The sequence below is a fragment of the Carettochelys insculpta genome, chromosome 29 (assembly GCF_033958435.1).
Source record: "Carettochelys insculpta isolate YL-2023 chromosome 29, ASM3395843v1, whole genome shotgun sequence".
Lineage (NCBI taxonomy): Eukaryota > Metazoa > Chordata > Testudines > Carettochelyidae > Carettochelys > Carettochelys insculpta.
Genome location: NC_134165.1, coordinates 12,203,745 through 12,228,258, shown reverse-complemented (window position 1 = coordinate 12,228,258; position 24,514 = coordinate 12,203,745). Strand labels below are relative to the sequence as shown.

Below are 24,514 nucleotides of genomic sequence, written 5' to 3'. Positions count from 1 at the left end.
GCGGGAGTGAGGAGAGGGGGGTGTGTGTAGGGTGTACATACAGCCTCTAATATCACAGCGTACCCTCAACCTGGTCTGCAGCAGAGCAGGTGCTCTGTGTGGCCTCGCCCCTCGGCTGCTGTAGCAATCAGATTTTAGTGGTCTCTTGCTTGGTAAGAACTGCTCCTCAGGTAACTTGTGGGCAGTGTCATGTCAAGTCAAACCCTCTGGCCTCAGATAGGCAAGAGCCCTACAGAGTTAAGGGGCCATTGAAGCCAATGAGCCAGGCTACCCAGATGAAAATAGTCAGGGACGTGTCCAGATCACCTCCCTTGAGTTGGGTAAGTTTGGGGAAAGTCTTGCCTGTCCACTGCCATCTCCTGCACTTGCAGCCACACGAAGGAGAGAGAGTGAGAAATCCTTAGAAAATGAAACCTTCAGCAAAGAGGATGATGCCCCATCTCCCACCTCCAAGAACCCCAAGGAAGAGAAGCTCCCTCTGAAGGTGATGCCAGCACCACCCCCCAAGGAGAATGCCTGGGTTAAACGCAGCAGCAACCCCCCTGCCCGCTCCCTGAGCTCTGACACAGAGCAGCGTTCTCCCACAAGGTGAGTGTTGGTACTGACCGCCTGCTCAGGGTCTGACTCGCCATCCCAAGATGCATACCAGGAGGGAGATAAAACTCCTGTAGGGATGAGCTGCTGTTCTGTTCTCCTGAAACCATGGCAAATACAGCATATGATGCACCTTGTAGAGCTTAGCTCCAGGGAATGGCCCTTACCTTTTGAGTCTGGTTTGGGCACTTCTTGTTGGCTCTTTTATGACCCTCAAGTGGCTGCTGAGTTTTTTAGGAACCCCACAGCTGGAGGTTCATCATCAAGCAAATAGCTCTCAAAGTCAGCATTATCCCGAGCACCCATCAAAGGATGCTGGGTCCATCATGTCATGCTCACATACTTCTTTTTCTTCCCCTAGCAACAGGCAGGCAGTGCCAGCCCAGCCACCTGAGGATAGAGCAGCACCTAGGAAAGGTATGGTCATGCTTTGTGCAACTGGAATAACTCTTTGGCTCCCTAATTTGGTGCCTTTAGCTACAGGCAGATAAGTCAATTATAGATAAGTGGTTCTAAGTATGATAGTTGTGTAGCTAGAACTGACTCATCTGTAATCTAATTACCTGGCCATCTTCACAGTGGGAGGTCGATGTGAGAAAATCTGCCATCGACCTTCCTAACGCCTCACGATATTGAGGAGTACAGGGATCGACTGCTGCCCCAGGTAGTTCAGTTTCATGCGTCTCTACCAGATATGTGAAATCCAACTTGAAGACCCTGACCAAGCCTATCTTCTAGGTAGCCTGGGTGTGCCCTGCATGGCATTAGCACAAATGAGTGTAGGGGTTGTAAGAGGTCTGGGAATTTTTATTGTTCATATGGCTTGTTGATCGCAGCAAGACCACCTGGTTAAAAAGCTCTTTAGTTTAACTTGAAGTGACTGTAAGCTCTTCTGTGGGACAGTAGAGGGCAGCAGTCTCCCTGTATTGATGGCTGCAGAAGCACAGTTCCTTCAGACTGTATTCACACACTCATTTTTATAGATGTCTGTCCAGCTGCAAGGGAAAACCGTCTGCCTGGAGTAACTGTCTTGTGTGAAATTGTAGTCCGTATTTCTGTTGGGGTCTTCTGTGCTCTGGAAAACTTAATTTCCCGGGCTGCAGAGCCTTGTGCATTGGGAAGGAGGAGGACGGGTATAGAATGAACCTGAGAAGTACTGAATTAACAGCCGAGGGAACAGATGCATGTCCTGTGCACAATTCTGGTGGCTACAACTTGTATAGGAGGCAGTTAGAAAGCAGTGAGTTTTAGCGCATATATAAGGAGGCCGTAATCTTACGTAGCACATGGGAGTAGGTTCAAGAAGTAGCTCCCAAATAATGTAATTTACCTTCATTTCCCCCGGGAGGGTGGCGGGAGAAGGGGTGCTCAACACTGCCTTTGGGATCCAAGCTCTAGAAAGGGGATTTCATAAAATGCTGAAGCAAGTCATGGACAAACTCTGAAATCCAACTTGACATGGAAGCCACTTAAATGATAGGGTGTCAGAGAAGACCTGCTGAACAAAAGAGGAAACTGGAAGGCAAGGGGAAGCCTAAGAGAGGGAAAGTCAAAGGGGCCAGTGGAGCTGAAAAAGTATCTCTTGGGACATGAATGCTCAGCCCTTTTGCTGCCTATGTAGGAGAGCAGGTAACAGGCAAGCTGGGATTGAAGAGACAGTGTTTTGGGGCCTTCACTGTAAGCTGCTTGGGGTAGTGTTGGTACTATATGTATCACAGGCTAAGGGCTTAAATGCAGGACAGAACTTTGTGTGTGCAGCGGTTGGGTCCACCTGACATATAGTGTGTGGCAGGCGAGAGCCCCCCAGCTGGCTGCACTAGAGCTGTTCAGATACGCGGGTTTGGTTGAGATTTTGCTATGTTAGCAGGAAGTTTTCATCGGCCCTTTTTTCTTCAGGAGATGAGAACAAACCAGATGAGCTGAAGGAGAGTGTTCTGAAGGGTCGAAGTAGGGGTGGCCCAGGAGACGGAGGCAGCAGAGATCACTGGCAAGATTCAGATAGGTACGTCCGTCTGTCTTGGGATGCTGCATCTTCCCTTTTCCTTCCTGCCAGGCCTGGTTCCACATGGGGGGGTGATGACTTTTTCAGATCTAAGCAGCATTCCATTGTCAGGCACCAGCCCCATTGGACCTGCCCTGCAGGTGTAGAGCATTTGACCTTCTGCACTGCTGTGGGGCCTCAGATAATGGCAGACTTCTGTGTACTGAGCAGCGTTTGCCTCATCAGTAATGCTGATGCTTCTATTCTGGGACCAAGGAGCATGACTCCTTGATCTCCAGTTGGACATCAGAACAACTAGCAGGGGGCGGGGGGGTCCGTTGCAGTAGACCTTGCCAAGTGTTTTTAAAACACTGCAGCACCTGAGCCAAATGTGATTTTTAGTTCTTACTAACAGCAGAGTGCTTATTTTGGGACTTCACCAGAAAGTGAAGATTCAACCCAGTACATCTACTCCTGCATTCCCTACACACCTTGTCTGGAGCTCTCCCTTTGCTCTGCCCCCAGTCATGCTGCTACCAGCAAGGCCAGTTACCTCTCTCCTTTCTCAAGTCCCTAAGTTTTTCTAGACTATTTATACCGGTGGCTTTTGTGTGAAAGGTCTGATTTCAGAGAGAGCTGAGTGTGTCCTAGCCGAGCCCTTGGAGGTAGGACAGGGCACCATTCATCCACCAACTGCTCTAATCGTCTAGCAGTGGTCACTGAAATAGCTACACAAGCTTCTTCATCACCAGAAGTAGACATGTGCTGCCTAGTTCCCCTGCAGGGGATCTACAAAGCCAGTGTCCCTCCTTAACTGGAGTGATTGTATGCTGTGTCAGATCAGCCGTCAGCACTGGGCCGAGAGCCAACCTGGGTAAAACAGTAACTGCTGCCTGCAGGTTTCATGTGAAATTGAGCATTTGCTCTCCTTGGTTGGAAGAAACTCCTTTTCAAATCCAGCATGCATCTGTAGTGAGCCCAGCTGTAGCCTGGTAACAGCGCATTGGCTCCATTAGAAGCTCTTTCAGCTAAGCGAACTCCCTGTTCAAGTGGTGATCTGACTCTTGCAGGAAAGAAAGCAAGACCGATCATGATTCGCAATCTGCATCTGAGCCAAAGAAAACCGACGAGAATACAGCCTCTGTAAGCATTTAATCTACTAGCCTCTGCATAAAGTGCAGAGCAGCCCGGGGTGGGAGGAAGGCTGGCCTTGGGGCATGAGATGCTGAACTGAGATTTCAGAAACCTGGGTTTGATTCCTGCCTTTTTACGTGGACTTCCTGAGTTCAGTCTCCTCCTCCTTTTCTATTCCCTGTCTGTAAAATGAGCCTCTTCCACTTCCCATCTCTCATGTGGGAAGGTAATCTCATGGTTGGGGAAGCACCCGGCTCAGGGAGGGACAGTCACCAATGGTGGGTGGGCTGCGTGAGTGGCCTGCCTTCACTTCCGTGGGCTGCAGCAGCCTGTGCCCAATCGGGCTTCCACCTGCTGCCTCATGGTCTCTTCCCCGTGCCTCTCAGTGAGGCACTGGGGCCATGAACTTCCCTGCTCTCCCACTGCCAGTGCTTTCAGAGCATGCAAGCCACCTGATTTTTGTGCGCCATCCCCACCTGCCCTTTAACCCTCCCAGAACTGAAACAGCGGATTCATGGCATTCCAGGTCTGGGAGGGAGGGGGAAGAGTGGAGATGGAGCATGAATCAGATGATTCAAGACACCTCTGAAAGCATTGGGAGAAAGGGACAGGTGGTGTTCAGAAGGTGGGACCCCACTGTCGCAGTGCATGAGATGCATGTCGGGGAGGAGGCCGGCAAGGGAGCCTGTGGCCTGCAGGCAGAGCCCCAGTGGGTTATGGGCTGTCTGCCACTGACAATGGAATGCCTGGTTGCCATGATGAGAGGTGTTGGGGTATAAATACATAAAAACCTTTTGTAGGTTGTGGGAGCTGGGTGAGTTTCTTCCATGAAAGGCTGTATCCAAACTAAAGAGTTAGGCTCCTGCACTCCTTGTTGCAGAGGGGCTGTAGAGTAGCTGACCCATTACTTCATTCTGCGTTTAACCAGCTGTATTTCTTGCAGAAGTTCAGCTACGTTAGCAAGTACGCTGCTCTGGCAGTGGATGGCGAAGATGAAGTGGAGGAAGACAATTACACTGATTAAAATCTCCAGACCCTGCTCTGTCTCCTAGCCGATTGTCACCCAGGAACATAGGAAAAGCAAACCAAACCAGACGAGACAGAAATAAAACGTAAAACTCAGCATCTCCTGGAGACCTTTCTTAAACTTTAAACACAAAACAAAAGGAAACCATTTCTCTTGCATGCTGCTGCAGCCTTTAAAGTATTGAACTAACTGGAGAATCTCTGCGAAGTGTAGCGAGAGAGAAGTGCAAGTTTTAAAAGGAAAAGGGCGACTCAGTGTGGCTTTCCGGTGTGACGGGAGCTTAGGCCCTGTCACCTAGCGTGGACGTTTAACACGTTAGCCAGACGGGTGTCTCGGAGAAGCTTGAGCATATTGGGCAGTAGGACAGCTAATTAAGGAAGAACTGGCTTTTCTCCCTCATCTTGCTAGCCTAAATGGATGAATTCTGCAATGTTACCTTAATAAACGATCACCTTCAAGGTAGGGTATCTAGTCCATGAGGTTATTCTAGCTTCCTTCCTTAAACAGCCAGCTCTCCTTCCTTTGCGAAATCTAGTGCAATGCAGAGCACTACTCAGTGCACTAGGGAAGGAGAAGACTCCGTCCTACCAGTGGAGGAAGGGGTGAGATGTTAAGGGGTGGGTGGAGCGGGACGGGTTGGTACTGTTCCCGTCTCTGGGAAATGAAAGCCCCGAGAGTATGCAGCTTTATATGGTTGTGTCTGGAAGTGATGCACCAGGTCAGGCCAATGGAACTAGGAAAGAACAGGCAGGCTTGCCAGTGAATATGAGCTGCAGCCCCTGGGCAGTAGAGAGCCTCCGGTGCTGACCCTACGAGCGGCGTTGTCAAAGTCCTCCCTGTGGAGGCACAAACACTTGACTCCCCTGTCCTCCGAACCTGGCTGGGACTGACAAACCTTTTGGGAGCGGGCTTCTTCACTTGGGTTGGTATGTGTCTCCCCCTTGGAATCTCTTCTCCCTTCCTTGGCCTTGTTCTCCCCACCTCTTCAATCACCAGATGTTGCTCCCCCCGCCCCACACCTCTTCACACATTTTAATTAGCACCTCCTCCTTGATTGAGAGCTCCCTCTTCAGGTTGGGTATGTAGGATGCTTGGGAGAATGGGCTAATGGTCTCGATGCTGTTTCTGGGTGCTGGGAACAGGCCTCACATCTGTGCCGCTAAATTGGTCTCCTGCCCCTTTTGTATCTGCTTGTCTATGTCCCTCCACTTGGACAAGCAGACAGCATTGGTAGCGTAGGCCCTTGTGCAGGTAATACCTGACCCAAACATTCACTGAGGAGAGATTCTCCAGTCCCAAAATACTTGCTGGCCTAGCGCTGGTGAGCTCTTAAAGTTGAATTCTAAGTTTTTAGCTGTTTTAATTCACCCTCACTAGATTTCCTGAGCTGATGGCAGAGTTGTGGTCATTTTGTGGCATAGTCAAGCCAGCACAAAGGCTTCACCACCTAAAGAATACTGTTCTGCAAAAGAACCTGTTAATGGTGTAGCATGTCCAGATTTCAAGACTGGGGCAATACTCGCATGACTTACAGGGTGTGTGCGCCCATTCAGCAATCATTGCCTTTTTCCTTAGTTGGGGGTTGCACAAATGCGTATGGCTTAGGACTGTCTCTCTTCTGGTCAAACCCACCAAAGCACAGCTCACTGCATCAGGCGCTGGACTTAATACATTGATGGAAAGTTGCAGGTGGTTGGTTATATCAGTGACTTTTTAGCTAGCTTTTTTTAAAAAAAGAAGGGAAAAAAAGAAAAAACGAAATCTGAGGTGTCAGGACAAATAGACCGTGCTCCAACAAGCATGGTGGGAAGAGCAGAGCTGAACTGCAACTGCAGTATTGCATTGGTCTAGATAACACAGGGACTGGACTTGAGATAACGGTCACTACATTGCATCTGAAAAAAAGCATTCTCTCTCCCCACCCCCTCCTCTACTGTCAGGACAGGGTCATGCTGATTGAGTTGCATTTTACACATTCTGAAGACATGTAAAATTTGTACAAAAATATCTTCTATGAAAATGATTTGTAATCTGTAGTGGACTTCCTGGGAGATGTGTTTTTATTATGTAAAATTCCCCTTTTTGGTTTTGTTTTGGGTTTTTTTTGTTTTGTTTTCCTCCAAATAAAACTAATCTTTAAAATACCTGCTAATGCCCAAATCATTTGCAAGTCTCTCTCATCCTCCATTTGGAGTTGGAGCCTTCAGTCTTGCACCCTGAACTCTTTGCTAGGTGCTGTCCCTTTAAATGCCCACTTTCCAAAGCAGACTGGACAGTTCTGTAACATTTCCTGTAGAAACACCCACACCAGCTTCTGTTCCAGACTGATCCATCTGACGAAGTGGGTCTTTTCCCGTGAAAGCTTATGCTCCAATAAATCTGTCCTTTAAGGTGCCCCAGGGCTTCTTGTTGTTCAAAACTAAGGAAGTTCTCTTTGTGGTCAGGAGAGTAGAAATTTTGCCTGGGTTGATGTGAGAATAGTGGGACCTTTTTCTGCATTGCAACCTTCCTCTTCTTTAATTGTTACTCATGTCTGACTTGATCATCCCGCACTGATGTTGGGTAGCCACAGGAGGGAGGCATTAACCGTCCTTGCTCACTTTCCGTAATGAGGTTTTGGTTTATTCCAAGAGAAACTGCACAAGGCCTCTTGATGGTGCCCTTAACCGTTTTTTCATTGGAACTTTTATGTTGAAGAGGAAGGTAGTTGAAATTTTCAGCTTAACTTCAAGGGTAGGGGAGCAAACAACTAAGGAAGCCATCTGCAAACATCTGGAAGATAAGGTGATAGGTAATGGCATGAGTTTGTCAAGAACAAATATCAAACCAACCTGCTAGGTTTTTTTGATAGGATAAGGAGCCTTGTGGATAAAGGGGAGCCAGTGGAAGTGGTATACATAGACTTTAGTAGAGTATGTGATACAATATTGAATGAGCACCTATCGGTAAGCTAGGAATATGCAGCCTAGATGGGCTGCTAATCAAGTGTGTGCATAACTGGTTGGATAATCATTCAAAGTAGTTACTAATGGTTCACAGTCATGCTGGATGGAAATAAAGGGTTTCACAGGGGGGACAGTTTTGAGGCCAGTTCTGTTCAATATCATCTTCAACAGTTTAGATAATGGTGGAGAGAATACGCTTATTTAGTTTGCAGATGACACCAAGCTGGGCAAGGTTGCAAGTGTTTTGGAGGATAGGGTCAGAATTCGAAATGGTCTGAGGTAACTGGGATGAAGTTCAATAAGGACAAATGCAAAGTGCTCCATGTAAGGAGGAACGAACAGTTTCACACACGCAGAATGGGAGGTGACTTTCTAGGAAGGAGTATTGTAGAAAGGGATCTAGGGGTCATAGTGGACCATAAGCTGCGTATGAGTCAATAGTGTCACTTGCGCACAAAAAAAAAAGCAAACATGATTCTGGGATGCTTTAAAAGGAATGTTGTGGTGAGAAAGACACAAGAAGCCATTTTTTCTGTTCCACTCTGTTTAGGCCTCAATTGGGGTATTGTGTCCAGTTCTGGGGACCCCATTTCAGGAAAAAGGTGGAGGAATTGGAGAGGGTCCAGCAAAGAGGAACTGAAAGGATGAAAGGGCTAGAAAATGACCTATATGAGAATATTAAAAGAACGGGGTTTGTTTAGTGTGGTAAAGAGAAGGCTGAGAAGGGACATAAAAGGGTGTCAAAAGGAGGCGTGAGAGAGAATGTTCTCCTTAGCTTCTGATAGGACAAGGAGCAATGGGCTTAAATTGCAGTAAGGGAAGCTTAGGTTGGACATTAGAGAAAAAAAATTCCTCTCAGGGTGATTAAGCACTGGAATAAATTCCCTGGGAAGGTTGTGGAATCTCCAGGATTAGACACAGTTAAGAGTGAGTTACACAAACATCTGCCAGGTGTGGTCTGTATTGTGCCTGGTCTGGCCATAAGAGTGGGGGACTGGATTTGATGATCTCTTAAGATCCCTTGCAGTTCTCGCATTCTGTGATTCTAACATCTATGGGGGCTTCATGTTTTGGTTCTAGATGAAACTGCTTACCTGGCACAAAACAGCTGGAGGTGGACCAGTCAGCCTTGTCAACTCCGGCAGGCTTTCAGTCAATCTGGAACTAGCAGCAGCAAAGTCCCTTGCAGGCCAGGTTTCGCCTTCCAGTGCCCTGCTGTTGCCAGAAATGGATGCATTGGCAGTCTGATCTGGACTGAGGAATTTGGGTTATGTTCCAGGAGGCATGTAATCCAGTCAGTGTTCTCGCTCTAGTCAGTTCTGCAAGACGAATGCAAGGGGCAAAACCCAGCAGCCCTTGTAATCCAAAACGAAGGGGTAATTCAGTCTGAGAACATACAGCTGCCTCCAGAGCAGACCTGCCCATCTTAACGCAATGGAACCAAACCTGCTTTTGAGGAAGCGATCCATCTTCTCTTGTTCCTCTCAGGCGCCTCTCTCCTGGCACCAGTTTGCTGTGCTGGTGGAGACTGTTCTGGATCCCTTAATTCCTTTTATCCCCAGTGAGGTGGAGCTCTAGCAGACAGTTCAATGGCTGGATGCCCAGCATTTGTGTCTGTATTCTGCTGGCCACATTGCTGGTCTGCGTTGTGCACCAGGGTGCAAGAATGTTCCCGGGCCCGCTTCCTTAGGCACAGGCTCTGCCCTGGTGGATAGCATTTGGCTCACACCTCTAAGATCGTGTGGGCCTTTTATCTTTTTGGTTTTTTGTTTTCCCCTCTTCCGTAAGCTACTGTTTGCATACACCTTGGCCCCACTCCCCAGCCTCCTTAGTGTCAACTACTGCTGAACCCGATGGTGGGCTGCCTCCCAGTTTGTGTGCCTGTGTGTTTCCAAAAGGCTGCAGAGTGGCTCTGATCCCTTTGGACCTTCCCACATCAGTTCTGCACCATAAGTGACCCCAAAGAAGCGGCTTTGGCTTCCTGCATGGAACACAGTCATCCTGTCAAATCTCAAGCTCAAAGCAGCCTGCTCATCCCAGAAGTCCTGTGTCCTATGCCCCTTCTCTGCCTCCTGTCCCCAGACCTGGCACACGAGCTGTGCACTTTTGCTTCTCTCTTGCCCTTCGGGCACTTTCAGAGCATCATGAACTTGCTCATTCCTGCTTTTCCCCCTCCCTCTCAGAGCTTGAACAGCTGATTCATGGTGCTCTAAAAGTGCTGGGCAGGGAAGGAATACAAAGTGTGGGGCTCCAGTGCCCTACTGCAGGAGAGTTGTATAGAGGGAAGGGGCAGCTGGGGGAGGCAGGCAGCCAATGTTGCATGTTGCCCACCGCTGATTTTAAAATCCAGTGGCTCGGGCTGATTCAATTAATTCATGTCCTTTTCGTAGCCAAGGGGGCAGAACAGAGATGCCATGTGGGCACCTCTCAACCCATCAAAACTGCTGCCATCCTTCAGCGTTTAAAAATTAATCTCCTGCTGACTTAGAGCAGTTCGGGGGAGTCGGTCAATCCCTGAGCTGCACTGAACTCTTGCAAACCAGATATAACTAGTGAAGCCTAATTCAGGAAGGAGGGTGACTAGGGGCTGGTCTATACTGGAAAATGAGATCGACCCAGCTATGTTCATTGTGGGCGTGAAAAATGGGCAGCCCCAAACAACACAGTGAAACTGGCCTGAAATCCCTGTGGAGACAGGGCGAGGTCCCTTGACCTAGTTACCGCCTCATGGGGAAATGGCCCTCCCTTGCTAATGGAAGAACCCTTAGGCTGCACTGCTGCAGCATTTCTAGCTGAGCTAAGCTGTAAGAGTTGAGCCAGCGTTGTGCTTTTTGATCCGTAGGATTGAGTCCTTGCAATCGCTCCACCGCAGCAGCATTGCAAATGCTAGACCAGTGAAAAGAGGGAGCCAGGGGTTAGGCTACTAAGCTGGGACGGCCTCGTGGTCTGTTGATGCTCTCCCCGGTGTGGCCGGTTTGTGACCCTGGGCAAATCATGAAGGTCCCCTACCTCGAAGGTGCTTAGGTTCCTAACCTCCACTGACAATGGGAGGATCAGAGCCAGTTTTTCACTGGTACTCAGGTTGAGTGTTCCCTGTACCCTGAGCGCTTGAGTGGCCACCTAGGAGAGATCCAGGTGCTGCCCAGCTGCTTAGCAGAGCCCCCATAGCTGACAGCCTGTGCTTCTATTGGTGGTGCACATCCATACATGCCTTGGCACGCAATATATTCTGCTCATGGGTGGAAAAAATTAGGGGGAATGCGGCTTGGGTCCCTGCTGGGCTATTCAGAAGCACCCCAGGGTCTTTGGGAGATCTGCTAGGCACCTAAGTCTCTTTGGCTCCTCAGGTGTTTCCAGCCTAGTGAGATGCGTGAGGCATCTCACTAGTGCCTGCCCCTAATGCTCCATCAGCCACTTCCCCCTGCTGATTGGCTCCCTTGCTCCTCTGGCAATGTAAGCTCTGCTTTCCAAGCCCCGGCCGGCTTGGCGCTCTCTGTGCAGGTTAGTCATAGGTACGCACTAACCCCTGTGTCTTCCCAGCATCCCTCTGGAGTGAAAATAGGATCACTTCCCCAACTTCCTCTTAATCTCTTTCTGAAGTCTCTGCAAGCTCCTGGTTAGTATTGGAGCTAACACATGCATGGGTGTCTACAGCGAGAGGCGTGCTCCAGGGCAGCGTTCCTGGATCTGTGGTGGTCCCGGGAGATGAGGCACAGCCAGCGGGTACCTGTCTGCCACTTGGCATCAAGATGAGTCCGTTCTCCGTTTGTAAGCAGGGAAATAGCCCTCCCTCTGTCCTTGGCGTGGGGAGAAAGATGGAGGACTGGTGCTCCAGTAATATAGCAGTGGAGGGGAACAGAATTCAATTTGCTTGCAGAGTGTTTATATAGTGATCAACTCCCAGGGGACCTAAGCCATCTGCCTCACGGAGCTCAGGGTGTTGGGCTGCAGAACGGCCATGTAGGCATTCAGGCTTGGGCTGGAAACTGAGCTTAAAATCCCACTAATTTTTTCCATCCATGGGCAGAATAAATTTTATTGTGCACCAAGGCACCTGTGGATGCATACTGCCAGTAGAAACGTGCTGCTGACTGGGTGCTGTGGGTGCTCTGCTAATCAGCTGGGCAGCCACTCAAGCGCTCAGTTTACAAGAAACAAGGTCAGGGACCCTGCGAGGGTTGGGGCTTCCAGAGCCAAGCGTATACACAGAAATGTTTAGCCCATGAGCACAAGGCAGCAGACATGCCAGCCCCAGCCATGCTGCAGGGCTTTTATCCCTGTGCAGGCAGACACACACCCACCGATGTGCCTCCTTCCCTCGCATTTGAGCACCAGGGGCTGCCAATCGGCAGCAAAGCCTGTTTCTTGCACAGCACTTATGAAACCTCAAGTTCCTGGCAGGCCCTCGGAGGTCCTGAGGCTGGGAACAGGATGTTTGCTCCCTGGGCTGCCTCTTGTACATTTGTGCTGGAAGCTGGAACGGGCAACGCTGGGATTTTTTTGGCTTCCTGATGGCACTGAGCTGAGAACATGCTTGGCCTTGTCTACTGCTTTTCATTATTATTTTTAATCACCTAGGGGCCTGATTTAATTCTGTATCTTGCAGGAGGAGCCAGCCCAATCTGCCTTTGCTTGCACAATCAGAACTCTGTGCGCAGTCCCTGGGCTTAGATGGCTTTCTGAGGCCAATTTTAATGCCAAGCTACTGTCCCCAGTTAACAGTCAGGCTTGGGTTAGGAACAGTGCTCTTGGCAAGGTGCAGCAGCAGCTGGAAAATCAGCACCATCCAGGTCACCACCCTGCTGCGGGAAGGGATCCGCAGTTAGCGGAAACCTAGTGGAACTGGCTGGGAAGGGGTGTGGGGGCGGGAATCGGAGAATGCCCCGAATAGGGGCTGATTGGCTGTCCTCAAGCTGAGGGGAAGCCTTGACCACAGCCTGGGGCTTATGGGTTTCAATGTCCTCCCTGATTTTTTTTTTTCCCCCCCATCCATGTGCAGAATAATTTTTGTTGCATGCACTAGTGCATGTGCAGAGGTGCACCACCAGTATACATATGCTGCTGGCGGCGGGTGCTCTGCTCGTCAGCCGGGCGGCACCTGAATCTCTGTTGGGTAGCTGCCCTTGCACTCATCTTCCAGGAAACACGGAGGGGTTTATCCAATGCATTCTCCCGCTGTAATTTTGTGGTAAAATCCTTTTGTGGAAGAATGGCTACTTTAAAACCTATTGTTGTCTGCCCAGGGAGGTTAAAGGGTTCCCCGACAGGTTTATACGTATTCCGATTCCTGATGTCAGACTTATGTCCCTTTATCCTTCGGTGCAGAGACTGTCCAGTTTGTCCAATGTACATGGCAGAGGTGCATTGGCTGGCGCACGAGGGCACAGGTCACACAGCGGTTGTGTGGGCAGTTGAGCCCCTGATGGTGCAGCTGATGTGGTTAGGCCTCGTGATGGCGTCACTTGAATAGATACGTGAACAGAGTTGGCAATAATGGATTTAAAAGCAGACATTCTGTTACTTGCATGCCAGTAGCACCGAGAGCTCTCTGACTGCGCTTGAAGCAGCGTGGGAGCGGCCAGTAGACCGCAGCAAGCTGGGCTGTGGATTGACCCGGCAGTACCCTGCTGTGGGCCATCTGTTGCTGATGCATGCCCGGCTGGTGGGTGTTAACCTCCACCTCTGCGCTTTGAGCCAGGTCTTTTTCCCAGCTGTACCCATGCCCCAGCAAAGTGCACGCAAATGGCACATGGCAGCCTAGCATGGGGTCGAGTCACGCCCCAGCCTGCAGCGGTTGATCGTTCAGGGAGACCACCTTGTGGGGACAAGTCAGTGAAGGAGAGAGGAGAATGGGTAAGAGGAGAAACTCCAAGCTGGGACTTGGATCGCCTCTTGCTTCCAGTACTGGCTGCTGCGCCCGACCTGAACCACATGGTTTCTTGGCTTGTCCCTCCTCTTTCAGCTGTTAAGCAGCCGTGCAAATCTGTCTTTGCACATGTGCTTGTGGGACGCTCCTGCAGCCATCACCTTCGCTCACCACAAGTGACTGGAAGGTACTTGTGAATAACCGAGTTGGGATCTACAACCCTTCTCTCTCCTATTCTTTACTATGGCTTTTCCTTGAAGGCTGGAGGGGAAGTTTGAACTACCTGGATATTTTTTGGCCCGTCTCATTGATTTGATCTATTTCTCAACCATCCTGTGGCAGAAATCCTCTAAAAGCCTCCACTTTCATGATGGGGAAACTGAGGCATCCTAAAACTGTCACATGGCCCACTCTGCTGTAAGCTGGGAGTTGCCCCACTGTAGCCCCTAGAGAAACTGAGTCTGTTTCAGCTTGGTCCTGAGCCTCCAACAACGTTCAGTGAGCCCTAGGTGGCAGTGACCTGTACGAAGCACATTAAGGTGATCCAGGGTTCTTTCCCTGGTGGAATCGTTCTAGCTCTTTTCAAGGGGCCACAGCAGGCTCTGTGCCATGGAAAGCTCCGGCCTTTGTCCTAGTATATTAGAAGGAGCCACACTGTCCGGTGGGAATCCGGTTTCCCTGGCGCTAGCGGAAAGGGTAGGACGGATTCTGGGAGTCTAACCTGTTAGCTGTAGTGTGCCTGGGCCGTGAAGATGGCTCTGCGCAGAGAGCCGGAAGAGACGGCTCCGTTCCTAGCTCTGCCACTGACCAAGGTTCCCTCTAATTTCTCCCCATCCATGGGTGAAATAAATTTTATGGGCACCGAGGCATGCGTGGATGTGCATCACCCATAGAAACACGGGCTGTGGGCACTCTGCTAATCAGCTGGGCAGCACCTGAATCTCCCCCAAGTGGCTGCCCAAGCAATCAGCTTATGGAATACTCTGCCAGGGTCCTGTTCTGTGCCTCTGGGCTTTCTTCCCTGCCCCGCTTTTCTGTCTTGGTTATTCAACCCGGCTGGTTTCTCACAGGGGCCTGGGCAGTGCCCTGATCTCTATCGGCACCTCTTGATGCTCTCGGAACCAGAGTGCTGACGGTGCCTTACCCAGGCAGGAAGTTGCAGGGGACCCACAGATGCAACCTTACCAATGCTCTACACTCCAAGCAACTTCTGGTCTCTCTGCAGCAGCTGGGGGTCCTGGCCCGGCACTGGGCGGAGGGGGCAGAAGAAGGGGTGCCCCTGCTGGAATGGTGATCAATGCTGCTGCTCCAGTCAGACCCCAGCCTTGCAAAGTCACCTGTCCGTTTAAAATCTCCCAGCAGCTGGAAGGGATTGGCCTTGGTGAGCTGCAGCTGGTCCAGCTCCACTTTTCTAAGAGCAGTGAAGTGGCGCACAGATGAGCTTAAGAGCCCAGAGGCAACAGGAGAGTCGGCCCCTATTCCTAGAAGGGCCTACAGCCTAAACAGCACCAGCAAAGGGTTCCTCCGGGCAAGGGCTCTCTTATTCACCCGAGTCAGTCTGGGGCCAGCATACTAGGAATAATAACTAATGAGCTGGTTAACACAGCATCAGCCTTAGGCAAGTTGTTTTGTGCCTCAGTTTACCCTCCTTCCCATCTCTATATGGTGAGGTTTTTGGGGCTGGATGGGGAAACAATGTTCCCTCTAATTTTTTCCATGCATGGGCAGAATAAATTTTATTATGTGCACCAAAGCACATGTGGATGTGAACCACCAGTAGAAGCACAGGCTGCCGGCTGTGGGCACTCTGCCAATCAACTGGGTGGCCACCCAGGTGCTCAGCTTGCAAAGAACAATGAGTGGGCAGTTGCATCTTTATGTGCTGTGTTTGTGCAGCATCGAGCACAGGCGGGAGCTGGGCCATCACTAGGGTTCAGAGGTGCTACTGCAGCGTGAATAATAATGATGAGCCATGTTTTATGACATCTAAATGACACAGCTGAGGAGTGTGGGAGCTGAACCAAGGTAGCCTGAGACACAGCCAGTGTTTTAACCACGCAGTGATTGCCCCACCCCTCTGCCCCTTGCTGTCCTTTAAGCTTCTCGCAGTTCCCTTTATGTTCAATCACCAGCATGCCTGTGATTACCAATTCTACGCTCCCCTAGCCCGTCCCAGCTGTTGAAAGCCCTCCTTTGTTCTGCTGTGACTCACATCTGTGTACACATTTGCAGCCACATTTTTGCAAGCACAGGATGCGGAGACTGAGGTGTTCTCCTGGGACTGTCTGTGTTGGCAGCCGTGGGCTTTGCCTTAAAAAGTGGCCTGCAAAGGAAGAAAATGGCCTTAGGGCCTTTTTTTGTGCTGCTGCTTTATTAGGTGTAGTAGGGTAGCACCTAGAAGCCCCACCCATAATCCAGGCTCCCTTGTGCCAGGCCCTGTACAAACATGGGGGCCTCATCTTCATTGGGGTAAAGGTGGATGTGTTAGAACCCTTGTATAGACAAGGTAAGTAGCAGCTTTAATTAGAGCCAAGACGTTTTTCAGCTCAACATTGTTTTTTCCCTGAAAAGAATGCAGATTTGGGTCGACCAAAATATTTTGCAAATTTGTGTCAGTTTCAACGCATTATTTCAGTTAAAAGAAAAAATTCCAAAAGAATCCAAACATCTCTGTCTGAAATGACGTTCATTTCAAAATTTCCTTCGCTTTTATTTGTGGGGAAAAAAATTACAAACATTCTACGAGTCAAAATCTCAAATGAAGTGACTTTTTTTGACTTTTCAGTTGGCCAAAAATGGCCATTTTCATTTTGGCTGGACCTGAAACAATTTTGTTTTCCCCTGTCGGAGGCACCAGTGAACTGAAAAACCTATTCTGCAACACACAGTTCTAGTTCTGACGCCTATTGGCTGATCGAGGCCGACCCTAGATAAACTTCAGAGTGAGAAGCTGTGGACAGGGGAGCGGGGGGATTGGCCAAGGTTTCATTGATAGAACAGTAGGGTCAGTAAGGCTACACATGGTTTCAGAATCATAGAATACTAGAACTGGAAAGGACCTCAAGAGGTCATCCAGTCTCCTGGCCCCATGGCAGGACCAAGCACCATCTGGATCATCCCTGCTAGATATTTGTCCAACCTGTTCTTAAATATCTCCAGTGATGAAGATTCTGCTACCTCCCCTAAGCAATTTATTCCAGTGCTGAACCACCCTGACAGTCAGGAATTTTTTTCCTAATGTCCAACTTAAACCTCCCTTGCTGCCATTTACAGCCATTGCTTCTTTCCATATCATCAGAGGCCAAAGAGAACAGCTTTTCTCCCTCCTCCTTGTAACACCCTGTTAGGTACTGGAAAGCTGCGATCATGTCCCCTCTCAGCCTTCTCTTTTCCCCAAACTAAACACACCCCATTTTTTTACTCTTCTCTCATAGGTCATGTTTTCGAGACCTTTAATCCTTTTCGTTGCTCTTCTCTGGACCCTCTCCAATTTCTCCACCTCTTTCCTGAAGTTTGGTGTCCAGAACCAGCTACAGTCCTCCAACTGAGGCCTGATCAGCGCAGAGTAGAGCGGCAGAATGGCTTCTCGTGTCTTGCTCACAACGCTCCTGTGAATGCGTCCCAGAATCAGGTTTGCTTTTTGTGTGACGTGGCAGGGGGACGACCCAATCGCTAGCTTAGCAGATTGCTGACCCCTTCCTGGCTTTGCAGACCAGGATCAACCTCCCCAGCCAGCTGGCAGAAGCAGGTTGGTAGCCGGCACAGGGAGCAAGACCCCGTTCCAAGCCCTGATAGCCTCCAAGGTGCTTTGGGCCCTGAAGGATGTTGAATTTCTTTCTCACTTCTTACAATGCCCTGGGTTTCATTGGCCACGAATTGCACCTATTTCCCCAGGGCCACCGGTGAGACCGTGAGGTGGGGCAGCCGCTGCAGCCTTGCCGAATGCGTGGGCCTTCTGCTGCGGCCCAGATCCTGGGGGGGGCGGGCCTGTCGTGAAGGCAGAGAGGTTGGCTGGCATTATGGAGCGACAAGTGGGGGTGGCTGGGGACTCCGATGCAGGGCCAGGCTGCGTCAGAGCCACGGTGACTCCTAACAACCAGCGCTGGGCCCTGCTGTCAGGTCAGGGCTTTGTCTAGCGAAGTGGCGTGTCTGCCAGGTGCGTCCCACTCTGGCCCTCAGCAGAGATCTAATCAAGAGAGGGACTCCCAGGCCAGCAGAGACAGTAGGTACGAGCTGAGCTCACCTCTGTTTGGTGCGAAAGAGTCCCCCAGAGGTTAGCACCTTGGTAGACCTGGGGCCAATTCTCCGTTTTATCTGTCAGCCACTCTTTGCTTCAGTTTCCCCTCTCTATGAGGAGAATAATAGCTCTGCCCTGTCACACATCAGGGCGTGAGGGTCGCTCAGTTAGGGACGGTGACGTGCTCTGATTGCTGTGGAGGGAAGGGGCTGGCTGTTTCGGGGGATCCCTATACGGCAGGCATGCTGCGTGCTGGCTCCCAGCTCCCTCCAGACTATGCCCTCACCTGTGGAAGAGGTGTGAGCATGGCCTCCGTCACCTCTCTGCAGAGGGGCTTGGGATGTCGATCTGGTGGCCCTTGGCAGGACTAATGTGCCCTTTTCTGTTCTTTTCCTTGGTCCTGCTTCCAACATTAATGTCTAGTGACCACCACCCCGGCTTTTTTTCCTCCTCCATATAAACCCTGGATTCTTATTATCTCATCTGACAAGGTGAAGAAGTGGGTCTTACTCATGAAAGCTCGTTGCCTAATCAATGAATTTGTTAGTCTTCAAGGCACTACAGGCCTGCTTGGTTTTTGTGATGCTACAAACTAACCTGGCGACCCCTCTGAGATCACCCCCTGCAGGGACAGAATAAATTTTATTCTGTGCACCAAGAACAAAGTTCTGTGCACATGTGCACCACCCATAGACACACAGGCTGCCAACGGGGGGCGCTGTGCTAATCAGCTGGGCAGCACCTGTATCTCCTGAGCAGCCACCCAAGCGCTCAGCTTGCAGGGAACGCTGGCCTTCCTCTCAGCTGTGCAGTTACAGCAGGGGCAGCCCTGAAGGGCAGCTCCACCAGTAGATCAGACCCAAACTCTCCTCCTTAATCTCCTCTTTCCCGATCGTGGCTGGGAAGACTCAGATGTCCAGCGAGAGATGGAGCTTGTTTCGGCAGCTGGATAAATCTAAGGAGGTGGGGTCCATCAAAGGCTATTAGCCAGGCGAGGTAGGAATGGTGTCCCTGGCCTCGGTTTGTCAGAGGGTGAGAATGGGCGACAGGAAGAGGAATCAGTTGATCCCCTGTTCTGTTCATGGCCTCTGGGCCCCCTGGTATCAGCCGCTGGCAGAAGACAGGATACTGGGCTAGATGGACCTTCGGTCTGCCCCAGTGTGGCTGTTCTTACCAGAGTCCTTAGAAAGAAAGAAGCAGTTGGTGCAGAGACATCAACCCCCAGCCCTTCGTTAATTTCAAAGACCATGAACAGGACATCAGCCAGCTGGAAAGGGGTTTTCAGGATTCCAGGGAGAGCTTAAAAAGGCTTCTTCTAGCATTGATTTCAGCTGCTCCTTTGTTAATCCCGGCCTGGCCCCACGGAGGGAGCGGCCGATGGAATCCAGGTACAATGAGGCAAAAAAGATTCCAGCAGTGCGCTCAGGCTGCTGGCCATAAGCTCCTGCGACTGGGGGGATGGGATAGCTCAGTGGTTTGAGTAGTGGTCTGCTAAACCCAGGGTTGTAAATTCAGTCCTTGAGGGGACCAGTTAGGGATTAAGGCAAATAGATGTGAGGGATGGTGCTTGGTCTTGCCAAGAGGGCAGGGGGCTGGACTTAATGACCTCTGGAGGTCCTGTCCAGCTCTATGAGATGGATCTCTCTCTCTCTCTCTCTCTCTCTCTACATATATATACATAATTGTGGCTGAGGTGCTGTCTCAGGTGTCCCCCTCAAGCTGCCAGCTCTTCCTTAGCAGGAGTTTCAGCCAGGGCAGCTGCATTAATGCCCCTCCGACCAACCAGGAGAACATGTGGAGGAGCTGTGTGCCCCCAGGGCATGTCCTGCACTGCTCCAGCTGGACTGAATATGAAAGGTGGCTGAGGCCGGCTGGGAAGTCAGTCACAAAACCTGAAGTGAAGGGAGAAGTTTGCCAGGTTCTCTGGGTGGCTGGTGAACCCTTCCCCTTTGGGGAGGCTGGCCCCCCTCCAGCCAGCACCCCCCAGGACTGGGGAAGCCCCAGCTGGTCATCCAAGTGTTGGGCTAGCACTGAGGCAGCCCCACACCTGAACCCCAGCCAACATTGCATAGAGGAGGGCAGCATCTGAAGATGCAAAATGGGTGAGACCCAGGCCAAGGGAGAGAGTGAGACCTCCCGCCCCTGCCTGGCTCCAACGGCAAAGTCACCACCAAGGCTGCCACTGTGCTACTGTAGCCGAGGGGATGAAATGTAGAAAAGGACCCTGAGCATTACAGTGGATGAGAGGCTGGATATGAGTCAACAGTGTGCCCTTGGAGCCAGGAAAGCTAACGGCCTCTTAGGGTGCATTATGAGGAGCATTTTCAGCAGCTGTAGAGAAGTGATTATTCCTCTTTATTCAGCACTGGTGAGGCCACATCTGGAGTACTGCATCCAGTTCTAGGGCCCCCAGTGTAGAAAGGATGTGGACACATTGGAGAGGGTCCAGAGGAGGGCAATGAAAATAATCAGGGGGCTGGAGCACATGACCTACCAGGAGAGGCTGTGGGATTTGGGCTTATTCAGTTTGCAGAAGAGTGAGGGGGTGATTTGCATAGCAGCCTTCAACTTCCTGAAGGGAGCTCTGAAGAGGATGGAGAGAGGCTGTTCTCAGTAGTGACAGGTGGCAGAACAAGGAGCAATGGTCTCAAGTTACAGTGGGGGAGGCCTAGGTTGGATATTAGGAAAAACTGTTTCACTAGGAGGGTGGTGAAGCACTGGAATGTGTTCCTGAGAGAGGTGGTGGAATCTCCATCCCTAGAGGTTTTTAAGTCCCAGTTGGACATAGTCCTGGCTGGGCTGATTTAGTTGGGGTTGATCCTGCTTTGGGCGGGGGGCTGCAGTCGATGGGACCTCCGGAGGCCCCTTCCAGCCCCAGGATTCTAGGATTCTATGTAGGATGCTGCAGCTGGCCATGACTCCAGCTGCTACGCTGCCTGTTGACACCTGATGTCACAGATGACCTCACTGCAGGGACGGTGAGCACAGAATCTCATGCTTCTCTGGTTCTGGCCTCCAGGCTCCACTCAGGAGGTCCCACGATTCAGGGCCTGCCATCCACGTACACGATGCAAGCACGCACAGGGGTTAATGGAGAGTCTGGCACAAGCCGGGGCTCGAAAGCCTCCGAGGGGGCGCAGTGGATGGCGGAGGCAGATCAGGGAGATAAACATGCGAGTGCGTTGTTTTGAAGCAGCCTCGCAGCCAGCGGCCACGACATGTGTTGCTATTTTTAAGGCTGAACTCTGGCTGACTTGGAACCTGAGTTTTTCCACCCAATTGTGCAGCTCCCAGCCCCTTCCCGCCTGCCCCCATACCACGCGTGGGACAGTTGCAACTCTCCCCAAAGTGGCGTGCTGGGTCTCCTTTCGCAGGGACCCTTCGCCCCAGATCCCCGTCCCCCCATGATTCAATGGAACAAGGCAGAATTCAGTGATGGTTTCCTGTCCGTAGCACCAGTCTCTGCCCAGCCAACTTATTCCCAGCAATGAAACAGGGAGACACTTCCACCGTGCTCAGCTTTGGGCTCTCCCCCATTCCCTGGAGCTGAGCTCCATCCAGAATGTCTCTCTCACTCTCTGTCACCTTGGAAATGAGACCCAGAGGCCAGCTCCGAGGAGCCTGGACTGAGATGGGGGCAGCTATACAGAGGCAAACAGCTTGTGTGCATCAGGGAAGTTTGTTGCTGGGATAGTAACACCCAGTGGATTTCCCCAGCCAAGGGCGAAGCAGCCCTGGAAGGTCTCAGACACCAGCTGGACAGAAGACAGGAAGGACAATGGAGGCCCAGGAAGCTTAAGATCAGAGAGCAGGTTGAGAGCAGAACTCAGAACTACCCTTCTGATGAGGGCAGAGATGATGGAGAGTCACTCATGTGCCCCACACCCTGCTGGCAGACACCCCTCGGGGGCTGAGTGCCATCTGCTTGTCTCCCCTGGGGGCAGTGATGGCTTCAGAGTTTGGGCTCGGCTGGGGAAGAAACTCAGGGCAAGCGGGTCCCAAAGAAGTCCCTGAGAGGTAGCTGAGGCCGTGCTAGGTGCCTGGCTTGGGAGCACTGGGGATTAGAGTGAATGGAGCATCAAGGCCCAGATGTGCTGCTGCTTTTGGCAGATGTTGCTCCAGTGACCGATTGCCGCTGTGCCCGCAGAGCAGAGGTCCTGCTCATATTGTCTGGCGGAATAAATTTTGTCACATGCATGGAAGCCAGTGTGGATGTGCACCACCCAGAGAAGCACAGGGTGCCCGCTGGGGCGCTCAGCTAATCAGCTGGGCGGCAGCTGAATGTCTCGTGGGCGGCTGTCCAAGTGCTCAGCTAAAGGGAACCCTGGTGCTGAGACTCGTCCGTGGGCTTTGCCTGGAGTGCACACCCTTGGTCCAAAGGACGTTGATGCCAGCAGCACAGCTGCTCTGTGGAGCCTTGAGATACAGATCCTGCAGTACCCCAAAGCACCAGGCTGTAGGTCCTGCTGCAACCGGCCTTGCGAACGGGAGTGGCCCCAAATACAGCGGCTGGAAACCCCAGCAGCTCCAGCTGCAAAATGGGCCTGTCTTGCTCTGGGATATCCCCTCTGGAGGGAGCTGGCTCTGCCATGCCAAGATCCTCCCCCTCTAGTCCCAGGCAGCGCAGCCATGGGAATGCTTACCGGACCCTCTCCCCTGCCCACAGCCGGTAGAAGGTCTTTGATCACAGGAACTGAGACCCTGTGCGGATGCAGGGAGCGCGTGTGACCACCCACAGGGAGACTCGAACCTGGGAGCGCTGGAGCTGAGTGCAGGAGCCACTACTGCACCAGCTAAAAGCCAGCTGGCTCTCAGCTCGGGCTGGAGGGAAAATCATTCTTCCTGTCTGTGAGTGGTCTGGGTGCTGCTACGTCGGACAGTGACCCACAACCAGGAGGTGGGCGGGTTCCCCTGGCAGCAAGCCGGGGAAAGGCTAGTGGGGGAGCTGGGCCCAGGGGAGGTAAATGACTTGCCCTATCAGTGCAGCGGCCGAGCGGGCAATAGCCCACAAGCCTCCTGAGTGCCCATCCGGTGTCTCCTCTGCTGCCTGGAGCAGCACACGTCTCCTCTGTCACCTAGTGGGACTCAGCTCCCCCCGGCAGCAGGAAGGGATCTGTCAGTCACCTGCCCTGCGGTGCTCCAGGTCAACTCCTCACCTTGGGGCAACAGTTTGGCTCCACTGAGCCCTGCGGTCGTGGTGGGGGAGCTGGGAGCCGGGGAGCCGCAAGGGGGGGAGCAGCAGAGGCTGCTGTTCGGCGGCCAGCCCCCTGCTCCCCCCATCCCTTCCACCTATCAGAGACTCAATCCGGCTTCATGTCAGCCCCAGCTCCCTTGGGGGATGATGGCTCCAGTGCCCCCACCCCACAGCACCGAGGCAGCACTTCCCAATGCTGGGTCAGGACGCCTGGGTTCTATCCTAGGCTCCATCACCCAATCCCTCATCCTCTGCCGCCCCCACACTGTGCTCTGGGGCAGGGCCGTGATTCTTTTTTTTTTTCGGCCGTCCATCTGCAGAATAAATTTTGTTGCGTGCACCGAGGCCCGAGCAGGTGTGCGCCACCCGTGCTGCCGGCTGTGGGTGCTCTGCTGATCAGCCGAGCGGCCCCTGAATCTTTCCTGGGCGGCCCCCCCAAGCGCTCAGTGTACAGGGAGCATTGGTGAGGGGATGGAAAGTGCCCTTGGCAGCAGCAGCAGTTAATTAATGAGCACGACCTGAACTACCTCTGTCTTTGCAGGGGGGTTCAAAAGCTGGGGGGGGGCTGCTCCCAGCCCCCTCCTGCCGGCTCCCACCCCTTCCAGCAGCTTGTTCAGTGGCAGCCCTGTTCCTTCATTTCCCCCCTTATCTGATCTGATTCCTGGCCATGTGGCTGGGCTGGCAGAGGAGGCAGGGGGCGGGAAGCTCCTTCCTCCTGCCAGCCCAGCTGTGAGGCTGCAGCCCCCAGGCAGCCCCGGAGCCGGAAGGAAACACACACACACACATACACATTTTGCTCTGGAGGGTTGCGCATGCACACACACCCCCCCAGTTGCTCTGGAGGGGTTGCACACACACACACACTCTAGTTGCTCTGGAGGGGTTGCACACACACACACACACACTGGTTACACTGGAGGGGTTGCACACACACACTCTAGTTGTGCTGGAGGGGTTACACACACACTAGTTGCTCTGGAGGGGTTGCACACACATACACACTAGTTGCACTGGAGGGGTTACACACACATTAGTTGCTCTGCAGGGGTTACACACACACTAGTTGCTCTGGAGGGGTTACTCACACACACACACACACACACACACACACTCACTCTAGATGCTCTGGAGGGGTTACACACACACACTCACTCTAGATGCTCTGGAGGGGTTGCACACACATACTAGTTGCACTGGAGGGGTTACACACATTAGTTGCTCTGCAGGGGTTACACACACACTAGTTGCTCTGGAGGGGTTACTTACACACACACACACACACACACTCACTCTAGATGCTCTGGAGGGGTTACACACACACTCACTCACTCTAGATGCTCTGGAGGGGTTGCAGAGCCGCAATCTGGTTCCAATTATCCCTTCCCGCGGCTCGGCCGCACGTCCTGCAACCGGGGTCCCGTCCTTGTACACCCCCCCCCGGGCAACCTTGTTAGCCCCAAAGGTTGGGACCCCTCCCCGCCGGCCCGGCCGCGCCTCCCGTCCCCACCTGCTTACGGGGCCCCCCCCCGGCCCGGG

At 52.0% G+C, this 24,514-nt stretch overlaps 2 protein-coding genes and 1 long non-coding RNA gene across 4 annotated transcripts in view; 2 read left to right on the top strand and 1 right to left on the bottom strand.

Annotated features, from left to right (window-relative positions):
- EIF4B (eukaryotic translation initiation factor 4B) overlaps positions 1–4,832 on the top strand; it is a 30,275-nt gene extending 25,443 nt beyond the window's left edge. For both annotated transcript variants that reach the window (XM_074979763.1, XM_074979764.1), the window contains exons 11-15: positions 372–588; positions 956–1,011; positions 2,491–2,596; positions 3,646–3,718; positions 4,653–4,832. In XM_074979763.1, coding sequence (XP_074835864.1) covers positions 372–588; positions 956–1,011; positions 2,491–2,596; positions 3,646–3,718; positions 4,653–4,733 — 533 coding nt within the window. In that variant the 3' untranslated portion in view covers positions 4,734–4,832. The remainder of the gene's footprint in view (positions 1–371; positions 589–955; positions 1,012–2,490; positions 2,597–3,645; positions 3,719–4,652) is intronic.
- A 1,828-nt stretch (positions 4,833–6,660) lies between these two features.
- Positions 6,661–9,090, bottom strand: LOC142003094 (uncharacterized). The gene is made up of 2 exons (XR_012642789.1): positions 8,776–9,090; positions 6,661–7,508 (listed from the first exon to the last, which is right to left on the bottom strand). It is a non-coding gene; the product is annotated as an uncharacterized LOC142003094 (long non-coding RNA).
- A 7,909-nt stretch (positions 9,091–16,999) lies between these two features.
- Positions 17,000–24,514, top strand: part of TNS2 (tensin 2) — a 53,438-nt gene continuing 45,923 nt past the window's right edge. Inside the window, exon 1 of the mRNA XM_074980042.1 lies at positions 17,000–17,178. The gene's annotated coding sequence lies outside the window, so the exon portion shown is untranslated. The remainder of the gene's footprint in view (positions 17,179–24,514) is intronic.